The 12257-nt window shown below is 44.9% G+C and overlaps 1 protein-coding gene and 1 long non-coding RNA gene across 2 annotated transcripts; both read left to right on the forward strand.

The window, feature by feature from the left end:
* The first annotated feature begins 2097 nt into the window (after positions 1 to 2097).
* On the forward strand, positions 2098 to 4799 carry LOC125530333. The gene has a single exon (XM_048694732.1). It carries the CDS (start codon positions 2115 to 2117, stop codon positions 2853 to 2855), a length of 741 nt encoding a protein of 246 aa, XP_048550689.1. The 5' UTR covers positions 2098 to 2114; the 3' UTR covers positions 2856 to 4799.
* Positions 4800 to 7556: 2757 nt separating this feature from the next.
* On the forward strand, positions 7557 to 8018 carry LOC125530332. The gene is made up of 2 exons (XR_007292905.1): positions 7557 to 7696; positions 7786 to 8018. It is a non-coding gene; the product is annotated as an uncharacterized LOC125530332 (long non-coding RNA).
* Positions 8019 to 12257: the final 4239 nt, after the last annotated feature.

A 12257-nucleotide genomic window follows, 5' to 3' on the forward strand; every position in this document is an offset into this window, starting at 1 on the left:
TTGGGTGTGACTATGATTGGATCTCTTTTATCATGAATTACAATGTCTAGTCAGTCCTTTATCTTTAAAGGTGCTCTGCATTTATGTTTTGCGGTCTCAGAAAGGGCTAGCGAGATACCATCTTGTTATATCATATTATGATTGTTTTGAGAAAGTGTTGTCATCCGAGATTTATTATTATGGCTTGCTAGTTGATTATGCTATTGATATGGGTAATTATGAGACCTGAGAATTATTGCAAATATGGTTAGCTTGACATATTTATAACAACAAGAGCAAACAGAGTTTGTAAAAGTTTTTCTTTATTTCTTTCAGTTTGTCAACTGAATTGCTTGAGGACAAGCAAGGGTTTAAGCTTGGGGGAGTTGATACGTCTCCGTCGTATCTACTTTTCCAAACACTTTTGCCTTTGTTTTGGACTCTAACTTGTATGATTTGAATGGAACTAACCCGGACTGACGCTGCTTTCAGCAGAATTGCCATGATGTTGTTTTATGTGCAGAAAACAGAAGTTCTCGGAATGACCCGAAACTCCACGGAATATCTTACAATAAATAATAAAAAATCCTCGCCAAAGATGAAGACTAGGAGGCCCACACCCTTGCCACGAGGGTGGGGGGCGCGCCCCCTACCTCGTGGGCCCCCTAGAGACCCCCCGACTCCAACTCCAACTCTATATAACTGCTTTCGGGGAGAAAAAAATAGGAGAGAAGACATCATCGCCTTTTACGATACGGAGCCGCCACCAAGCCCTAAAACCTCTCGGGAGGGCTGATCCGGAGTCCGTTCGGGGCTCCGGAGAAAAACACAACTTATGCTTCCGCAAAAAGCATAGTTGTGTTTTCCCAAATAGAGAAAGTATAGAGTGCTTCCACGAGAAAGCATAGCTATGCATCTCGAAAAAGGAAAGCATAGTTATGCTTCCCAAAAAGAAGAAAGGACAAAGGTGCTTCCATGAAAAGTACAACTATGTTTCTCGAAAAGGAGACAAGACAACTTGTGTTTCCGCGAGAAACACATCTGTGTTTTTCGAAAATGAAAAACACAACATGTGCTTCCGGAAAATGGAAAAACACAACTATGCTTTCCATTTTTTCTGTAAAAGCACAATTTTGCTCTTGATTTCTATTTTTTTCTTTTTTACTTTTTCAGTTATTGGTGTTTTCCTTATTTCTGTTTTTTTGGTTTTTTATTCCTGGATTTTTCTGATTTTTCGATGAAAAAAGTTCATCGAAACCTATTAACACGGAATCTAGTTTCAAAGATCTCGATGCAAGAAATCCAACAATGAAAATGGTTTGTGGTTTGGACGAACGATCCAAGGAATAAATTGTTTTGAAAAAAAATTATCTACCAAAAAAGAGAACTCTCAGTTTACGGCATGCGGTGTGCTACTTGCTACCATAAAAGAAGGTGAGAGTGATATTTGCAAGGTATAAACCCCTTAATTAGTGATTTCGTTATTTGTAGCTACCTTCAAAGAGTAAGAGAAGGAATTTAAATTTTGATCCTAACAAGCTTTTCACCCTTTATTAGCTATTTTTTCTTGAGTGTATGACCCTTAATTAGTTGGGCAAGTTTGTAGATGGCCGTTTCGGCCAATATATGCTCCCTGATGAACAGTAAATTTGAAATAAAGTTTAAAAAATCTAAATTGTTAGATGTTTTTGTTAGTGTAAAAAGCATGCTTGATAATTTTCATGTGAAGCGGGATAACAGTCATTCGTCGGTAAAAAAGAAACAAAATTAAGTGTAGCATTTGAAGGCAACATTTGACGACTTGTTTTTTTTTTTTTGATACAGGTCAAAATGCTTACGGGTTTCCCTTAAATAAATTGCAAGTAGCATTTGGTTGTGACAATGAACAAATTTTTTTTTTTTGACATTTGCAAAATACTACTCCTGCTATGTTAGCTTAAAAAATGTTATTATATTATGAGATGGAGGGAATACGTTTTTGGCACGCACATATGCTAACTAGAGCCAAATTGGATTTCCAGGTAAGTTTGTTCATTGTAAGGCCCATACAGAGTATGGGTCCACAAAATTGCCGGTCTGAGAGAATCCCAACAAACTCCGATCATCCCGTGACGAGCATGATCCAAACGTAACCGATGGCCGATTCTAACGCGCACCCGCCGCCGGCGGGGGATCAGCGGGTCCAGCGGCTGGCTACCCGCGCTTCCATCGCACTCGCCGCTGCGGCTACACTCTTCCTCCTGTACCTCGTCCGGCACGCCTCCACCCCCTGCTTCCCCGCGTCCCACACCATCCCCCTCTCTCTCTTCCCCCGCAACTCCTGCGACGCCGCCTCCCGCCGCGTCCTCCCCCCGGACCGTCGGCTCGCAAAGCTCCGCTCATCCTCTCGCTGGCGCCGCCGCTCCACTGCGCTAGCTTCCTCTGTATTCCCCCCGCTACACGGCCTCCGCCTCCTGGCCAACTCCTCCCGCGTCCTCTGCCTCGCCGCCGGAGCCGGCAACGCCGTCGACGCGCTCCACGCAGCGGGAGTAAGCGAAGTGACCGGGATCGACCTCGTGGACTTCCCGCCGCTCGTCCGTCGCGCAGACCCCCATCGCCTCCCCTTCTCCGACGGTGCCTTCGATCTCATCTTCTCTGACGACCCGGCGGGGATCTCCGGTGCGCTCTTCCCGGCTCGCGTCGCCGCGGAGGCCGAGCGCGCTGTCCGCCACGGAGGCGCCATCGCCCTCGCCGTCGACCGGCAGCAGGACCCCGCCGCCGTCCCCGCGCTCTTCAGGAGGTCGCGCGTCGTGGATACCAGGGCTGTCACCTTGGATGGCTCCCAGGTCAGGTTGCTAATTTTTCAGAGTAATGGCACCACCCTGAACCCGCGATGATATTCTGAACCAGTGTTAAAGTAATTCTCCTGTTCATCATGTTGTTTCTGTTTAGATCAAACACTAGATTTTACTGAGCTATGGATTTCTGCATCAGAATACAACTGTAACTGTGTAGATCAATAGTTGAGAAAAATGGAATATTGCTGCGGTGCCGGTTGCTCTAGCAATAATAAATTTCTAACATTCCCTGAAAGTTCGATCATTTTGCTGTGCTTGTTTTTCTAGCTATGACCATACGAATTAGGATCAACACATATCAACTCAATACAGATTTTGGGAATATATATAGGCTCATATGCACCGCTTTGCAATTTTGCAAACTTGTGGGCTTTTAATAGTTCTTAAAAAGATCATGGTACTATAAATATTGATATAGATACATATATACAGAAATGTGTGAAGAAGATATGATCATTTATGCAAAATAGAGTGCTTCTATGGTTGATGGAGTTTTTTCTTCTGCAATTTAAAGCAAATTAATGGTTGTGATTAGAGGACTACTCGGTCGGTCTTTTTTTAAGAAAGGTTAGTTTGGTTAGTTACAAACATTGTTATCCAGGTCCAAAGAGATGAAGACTAAAAACCCATTGACAACCCATGCACACACTTCATGTACAAGTACAACCCACAAGCACTTGTCTGAAAACTACCAGGTCTAGTGCCATAGTTGTGTACTCATCTCCTTCGCCCGACTGTCTGGACTCTGAAGAGAAGTTACCGGCTTGCCGTGCATCTAACCCTCAGAAATCCCAAATTCCAAATTAAATTATTGTCCTTGACCTCCAATTTGATCATCATCCCCACCCGGACCTGGCCGGTGCCCAAATCCTAAACCTTGGTCATCTGCCCAACTGAGTCCTAATTATTATACCATCCCAATGTTCAATGTACTATCTCTACTCCTAAAGGCGGACTTGGTAGCTTCTCTTTCACGGATTTTTTTCACCTCGCCTCCCACCATCATCTATTTTCGTCTGGTTTTTTTTGCCTCATATCCATCCAACGCTCCACGCTGGTTTTTTACTCTCCCACCAACGCCTAGAACACCTACGCACACATCTCTCTCACTCGCCTCTCCCCCATCTCGCCTCTCCTTCTTGAGCCATCGTTGCTGCCGTCCAGTACGGATCACTTCCTCTACTGATTGGCGCCGCCACAGCACAACCGGGTCCCATCTGGCTCTCCTTCTTTCCAACATCCACCGATGCATCGTTGCTCCGCCGCCGCGCGCGGCCGCCCGGCTAACCTAACCGCCTCTATCTTCGATGATGACCCCGACACCGGCGCCTCCGTGTTACTCTCCCTGTTTGGCTCCCCAAATCCCTCTGCCTCGCCGTCACGGACGTCGATGATGACGCCTCCCTGAACCTCGACAGGTAATGTCACATCATCTCAGTTTCTTGAGAATTGACATGGTCAGTCATGTACTGAAAGTGTGATGCTCTTTCTGTAGTTGGCCCTTTAAATAGCAAGTGGGGTGTGTGTGTTGCATCTGATGTGCACGAGCTCAACCTGGCGAGCTCCTGGGAGAAGAAAAACGGAGCCACAACAGCCCTGGCGAGCTTGAGATGACGAAAGTGCCACAGGTGGTGTGGGAGAGGAGATGGTCTCCATCCGAGGTCCGAGGACCAGCCATGACGTCGAGCTGCTGCAGCGTGGAGTCAGGAGTGTGTTCGCACCCCGGCGTGTCCCAGTATGTGCTTTGGAAGACACGCGTCAATCTCAACAGACCCTTATGCGTCCACATTATTTGCTTCAGAAACAGATAGCAGCTCTCTGATGTAGTAAGGAGAAACCAAGAATGATAGAGCATCCTCGTGTCAAACTCAACACACCCTGGCACTTCTCCATTGTTTGATTCAGAAACAGGCAGAAACAACTGCTATCTCTGAATTTATTTGTTTCTGCTATCTCTGAATTTATTTAAGGTTGTTTCTCTTATCTCTGTTCTGATGTACATGCATCTTCCCTTCCTATCTTCCATACATATATGTGCTACAACCATGCCTTTTTTGTCCTGTAAATGTGTTACAGATATGTGCAGCAAAGTAGTCTTCATGTGCGAGGAAGCAAAGACGATATGATGCTATGCAATCATGCTCCTGTTAGTTGGAAGTCCAATCTCGGCTTGATTACCGCTCTTTAAGCAAAATTATTTCTAACAGATCTTATCCTAGACGATTCTTGCTTAAACGATTTTAGAAGCACAACTACCAGCATGTGCACTTAATAAAATGCAAGTCCGAATGCAGATGCTGAAAATAGTTTGGGAATTATACATATTCAATCTCCCAGTTTGTGATTTTCTTTGTGTTTATGTTGTACAAAAATGTACGAACGAGTGGCATGTGTCATCTATAGCATGTCCCCTTTGTCTGAATGTTCAACTAGAAGAGTTTCATCTCATTTGGCAATGAGCACTGCAATAATACATGCAACTCTTTACAGCTACTAACGTGAAGTTGCACTCAGGTTCTAGCATGGACTAAAGAGTTATTGTTGGTATGTATCACTTTAATTTTTACAGTCTATAGGTATATTTATATGGCCTGTATTGATCTCAAGGACAACATGCTGTGATTTCCTCTATTACTTCTGGTCAATATTGCTGTAACTACAGTCACTACCATTCAAAATTTTCTTTAGAGGAACTACAACAGGTATTTCTGCTGACCTGAACATTGAACTAAGCAATACAAAAGGTTCATGTTGTTCCCTTTCCAGATGCTTTAGAACAGACAAGTGATGATGTTGGAATAAGAGGTTGCTTGATTCCCTTTTATGCCATAGTTCATAGTACAACACACACGTACTGCAGCCTCTTAAATTATAAGATAGGAACCACTAGGGATCAGACTACTGATCCCTAGCGTTTCATCATACTAGTCCATAGCTGTAGGATTAGTGGCACACAAGCCGTTAGATCCTGTGCGGGAAGGACGCATGTTGTTAGCTAGATTCTTTGGTAACGTCCTCCTTTTATTACGATGCTTCCTATAACTGCTCTCATCCTAGTATTACGATTACCATGCTTCCTTCCGGAAACTGCTCTCGTCCTAGTAGCCAGTTAATTTATACGGGCCTTTGCTTCTTAGAACCAAGTTGTCTAGACTGCTTCTGCTTCCATCGCTCAATTAAGCAAGGATGTCTCATATGATACTAGTAAAATTTCATACCTTTTTATTTTCAGAAGAAACATATTATTGATTTTATGGATCCTAGTAATTTATTCAATTGCTCTGATGTAAGGAAAACTTGTATCCAGTGGAATTTATTTTTATTTCCAACACAATAAAAAAATGTTTCCACAAATGACACAATTTGCTTCTGTTGCAATCCAACAAAAAATTGTGTCCAAAAACCATGCTTCCATGTAACAAAAAATTGCATCTGAGAATTATTTCTTTGATATGGGAAAACAATGAATCCCATGAATATTTATTATGCTTCCACCGCAAGAAAACTTTGCTTCCGTCCACCACAAAAGTCTTTCCATCACAAAAACTGATTTGCTTATAACGAAACATAAGTTAGATTATATACTTCGTCCATTCATACAACATTTTGCATTTCATTTTTTTTCTCTGTTCATGTATGGATTCTTACAGAATTCAGACGCTGTTGGGTGCTTAAGTAATATGTTAGAAGTGTTTATTTCCACGCATGCATCATCAAATCGGCTGTGAGCTGTAAGGTCGAATGCTTAGTATTTTTGCTCATACAGGAAACTCACTCAGTTCGATTAATTCAGCTCCAATGGTGGTATCTGGAAGACATGGAAGTGTACAATTTTTCTGTATGTGCTCTCATATTTATATCCATTTTTTTATGCTTTCTTGAGGAAAAAAACTCTAGACCGGAGAGGGATTACTCCCTATCAGGGGCGAAGCTACAAGTTAGTCTGTGGGGTCAGTTAATCCCACAGCTTTTTAGAAAATAAGCCTAAAAACACTGTTCAGTTACTGTTTATACTGAAAAAAAACATCCAAAAAATACCATTGACCCCACAGATACTTTAGGCTGGCCTCGCCGCTGCTCCCTATAGGTCTCTTCCAAGTTTATTTACCCTGTTATTTTTCCCTTTCACGTTCTTGACCGGAGTGACTAATATGTGCCATGGTATACGTGACAACTATTGCCTATCCATATGATGCATTCCACATATTAGTTTTTTTTGAAACGGACATTCCTTATATTAGTCACTCCAAAAAAAACCATATATACACATAAAACTGAAAAGAAAAGGTGGAGTTTATATAGCGGATCCCAAAAATTACATAGACACACCTATGGTGACAATAAATGTATCTTTTCCAATTTGCCTCTATGCACAACTTCTTTTTTCTAATTACAAGCTTATCCATGTAGCTCTCTAATTTAAAGTTGAAAATAAAACAAAGACAGCATACATAAACATGACGTATCTACAGGGCGCGGCATAGCGCCGCGCGAGAATAGCTAGTATATCCTAAAGAAATGATGTACGTAAGCCATAGGTATCTTATGAAATAAATTTGGCTATGACTAAGTGTGATTTGAGAAAGCTAATGTTGTAGCCATAAGGGAATTATTAGATATAATCGAGGAGAGCTATGGTGGCATAAATCCAACGCATTATTGCACCTCTGAACCCCTAGAAAATACATGAATCACATCTTGGCTATATATATGCGGATATTGGAAGGGGGAAGAAGCAACCAAACAAAGCATAGGCATGGCCATGGGAGCATGGTGGGAGATGAAGAAGAGCTTATTAGTGAAGCTGAGTGTGTATCTGCTGATCATCGCCATGGCTAACTGTGCTCGGGATATTCCTGACTCCGTTGCCAAGAACACTCGTACGTGATATTTTTTTTTTCTTTTTTCATTCTTTCTCTCGGTCGACCGTAATTCTTGGCTAATCGTGGCAACCGGTCATGGGGTGCAGACGTACAAACACCTGCGACGACATCAGCGAGACGTGGCGCGGGGGGTTGTGCGCCAAGCACGGCACTTGTAACAAGCCGTGCCGATCCGGGCGGAAGGGTACGACTCGGGCTTCTGCGCCGCCTTCCCCTTCCTGACCACCTACTGCTGTAAGAAGAACTGTGTTGATGCTCTGCAGCCACGCAGGAGCAGCTTTTTCTGCCAATGGTGAAATAAATAAATCTCATTTCGATCGCGTAGTGCGTGCCTGCCTATAGATGGCAAAAAAAAACCATTCCTATTGGGCGTGTTTGATTACATTGCCGATCCAGCCTGGCCCGGCGAGCCTGGCTCTATTGAGCCGGTTTGAGGAGATGCATGCCAAAAAAAAAACCCAGATGCACATAGTTTGATTGCCTGCATGCCCCTAGTTGCATGAGACAACCATTTTTGATCCGACGTTTGGTTGCCCGCATTGCATTAGGCTCACATATGACATGGTGTTTGGTTGCAACCTGCATAAGGTGTTGTCACCACTTCTAACTAGTGGTGAGCTTACCACACAGAATCTGAACATGTAGCGCCATCTACTTAAACAAATGACAGTTCATCCTAACTACTATCAAATGACAGTTTAAATTATTAAGAGCCATTGGCTAAATAGGGGATAGTACATCGGTGTTGCTACTACCAGATCTTCCTCTTCCTCTCCTCTTCTTCTGCTTCTGCTGCTGCTTCTGCTACTGCTGCTGGTGCTTCTTGTTCTTCTTCCATCTTCTTCAAATCCTGCACTGACCTCTGTTAAGCCACATCGCCTCTGCCCACTCTAACCTTTTGGTCTTCCAAGCGTCATTGTCAAATGCCTCCACACCATGGCCAGAGCTAACAACATCGTCAGGCTCGACATCTTCCTCCTCAGGCACGTGTTCATCAAAGCCCCACTAGAGGATCCAGTTATGCAGAATGCAAAGCAAGAACTAGCTTAACCTGAGTGGAGTATGGGTGGAATGGCTTCTGATCCAGGATCTTAAACATATTCTTCAGAGCTCCAAATGCCCTCTCAACAGTTACTCTAAGGCTGGAGTGTCTGAGATTAAACAGCTCTTGTGCAGTCCTAGGATAGTTCCTACCAGAGAACTCATTGAGATGGTACCTTGTTTTCCTGAAGGGTGGAAGAATACCCGACCGACATGCATAGCCAGCATCTCCAATGTAGAACTTGCCATCGGGGATGTTGATCCCATCAGGTCCACTCATGTTGTCAGTGAGAATGTTAGCATCATGCGCTGACCCCTCCCAGCCAGCCAGCACATATGTGAACTTCAGATCAAAGTCAACAGCAGCAAGCACATTCTGGCTTGTGTAGTGCTTCCCCCTGTATGCTGTAGACTGTGACCTAGGAACTCTGGCAGTGACATGAGTACCATCTATTGCCCCAATGCAATCCTGAAAATGACATCACAAGCCTGTGTTAGTGCTCAACTTGAACAATACAAGCATATCAAGCCATGAAAAGTGTATATTGTCAATGCTCACCTTGAAGTATGGATACCATCCCGGGCTTCCACGAATCTTGGGTGGAGTCTGATCAGATGGTCTCCTGATCATCTCTCCTCTAAGCTCCCCAATAGCATAAAGCACTTGCTTGAAGTACCTAGAGATGGTCTCCATTGATCTCCTGAACGTGTTGTGAATGACCCTAAACCTCTGGTTATGGACAACAACATGGAGGAACATGACCACTTGCTCTTCGACACTGGTGTTGATACTATCTTGTAGCAGCCCCCTACTCCTGAAGGTCTTGACAAGTCTGGAAAATGGTGCTCTTTTCATTCTAAGTATCCACAGAGCCTCGACGTCATTGCAGTTGTAGATGTAGTTCAGATTTTGGATCCTCTCCTGTTCCCGGGGAAACAATGGACCATAGTGGATCAAAGGTCTTCCAGCACGACGAACAGCTCTCTGGTGCATGAACATGACCCATGCCTGAATCACACTAATCAGTGCTGCTGCCTAGATTATCAGCCTCATCTGTGCGTCCATAACCTAGTCGAAATCGACGGTTCGTTTAGTGGGAAATCGATCCTACACCTAGCTTAACGACCTAACCACTGAGCTAACAAAGGGGGGAGGGGGTGCTGCTTACCGGCATCGGAGATGAGGACGGCGTAGGGGGAGCCATGGCACAGACTAGGTCGACCAGATGGTGGCCAACAACAAGGGGAGCACCAGATCCGCCGCAAACGCCGCCGCCTATAGCGCAGATCTGAAATCGCAGCCACCGCCGGTGGTGTAGCAGTAGGGAAGAAAGGGGGGCAATGGCTATGGGTGAGCGAGTGAAAGGAGGGTGAGGCTAATTTGGCGCCGGGACGGCGCGCCAAATTTCCATCTCCCGCCATCCCCCCTCGCCCTCGCCTCGCTCCCACCCGTGCGACCTCGAGCCGCACTGAGCCTGGCTCGCGAGAAACTGTCGATCCGAGCGTTTCCAGCGAGACAGACTCTGGGCTGCTTTGAGAAGCGTGCGATGCAGGCCCAACAGGAAAACCAAGCAACCAAACAGTCCTCACCCTTCCCGTGCGGGCCTGGTTGGGCTCGATGCGGGCAACCAAACACGCCCATTGTGAAGCTGCGGCACCATGGTGGTATCTGCCCGCTTGTGTCGGTCGTGTGCTAATGGGGATTTCCTATTCCCTGGTCGCTCTGGCCCATTTACGTACCAGGCCACTAGCAGGCCTTGCTTACTTGCTGGAAAATTTCAGCATTTTAGCAGATTAGTGTTCTAACAACACTTCTAGCAGTGATTTTATTCCTGTTTTAGACTCTGTTAAATTTCACTACTGTTTTTCTGTTGAGTACCATGTATTCCAGAATCTATGAATGATGTAATACATTCCCTTGTTTGGCACATGTCGAGATTAATTACGTCTATTTGTAATTGAGATTTTTGATTTCTTGCAAATATGAATACAAAATTCAAAGTGATTTTCTTTAAATTGATGCTTGGGATCACAAGATAGTTATGTAGATCTACTGCCTACACAGATTATCAATGACTACTGTTAAAGTCTACATTTTGTCGACATTATGATTGCTTTACAAAGTGCTCTCCCACACATTTTACTAAGTCATGACATAAGACATGAGCAGTGAGTAGCTACTGATTTCATCATATTATACTCCCTAGTGCTGCGAGATCTACTCCATTTTGAAAATTAGCTTCAAGGTGTCATACTTAGCAATTTCAGATCCACACTAATGATTCCAAGCCAATTTCTTGAAATATCTATAATTTTGCAAAGTTCATTACAACATCAACCATTATGGTCCTTAATTTACCGCACATAAATTAATTATATCTGGTTTACCCGTATATGTAAGGGAAACACTTATATTCAGACGTCAGATCTCTTCCAATCGTCAGACCGTTGCTCCATCGTTGATTTCGTTTTGATCGCATGGCCGAGAAAAGCTTCAACAGTATCATGTATGTTCCATCCACCCCTAATTCCTGCACATATAATCGGCACACCCACGACCCTCCTCCAATCCCGCAAAATCCGCACCTCCCTCCTCCTTCCAGTTCGGTCAAATTCCTCCCAAACCACTCCAGATCTGGCTCTCCATCCTGCCGCCGACGAACGAGGCTCCTTGGCGTTTAGATCATATGGCCGACGGTATAGAACGACGCATCATGTCCTCCACCGTGACCTCGCCCGACGCTACTCCTCTGTGGAGTCCCTCTACATGGTTCCTTTATTCGAGTTTACACCGTCTCTGATGCTTCCTGCCATGGATGCACCGGTTCCTCAACATGGCCACAAGTGGTAAGTTTGTGCTTCGCTGTCACATGTGCAATGCTTCATGGATCTGTGCATACCCAGAACCTTATTTCCGGGGATGTTTTCCTCCCCAGATTCACCCACTTGGGCGAAAGCTCCTCGCCAGTTAACTGTGCATCGCCACGTGTATTTGTTTGGGTTCCTGGGATGTACGATTTACTTGTGACTATGCATTCCTTTCAAATTTTCTCAACGTTCTTTCCGTCACTGTTGGTGCGCATATCGTTTTTGTGCTGTTTGTGGGCCGTCCTGCCGTGTTGACTTTGTGTGCATGCAGGTTGTTACTTCTTTCGCGATCCACGTGAGTGTGCATGTGGGTCGGCGATCGCTGCAGCTTTCACCTTGCCCTCTAGAGCCACCGCTTTCCTTAATCGGTGCCGCCTTCATCGTTCAATCTGGAGACCCGTCGTTGCTTCTTACTTGATGGTTCTCGACGCCGCTTCGATCGCTGTTCTGGTGGCTTGGGAATACTATAAATACGTGTGTGCTGGATCGTACTAGGATTCACCAGCAAAACACCCTGGCGCACAGGAATGCAATCCATCGACTCGATCTTCGCTGCTGTGTGAGGCAACGCCGTGGCCGTCCTCATGGACCGCGGCCGCTGCGATGGCCAGTAGGTCACCATGGCCATCGGCTGGGGGGGGGGCATGGG

This window comes from Triticum urartu, unplaced genomic scaffold, assembly GCF_003073215.2.
Source record: "Triticum urartu cultivar G1812 unplaced genomic scaffold, Tu2.1 TuUngrouped_contig_6243, whole genome shotgun sequence".
NCBI lineage: Eukaryota > Viridiplantae > Streptophyta > Magnoliopsida > Poales > Poaceae > Triticum > Triticum urartu.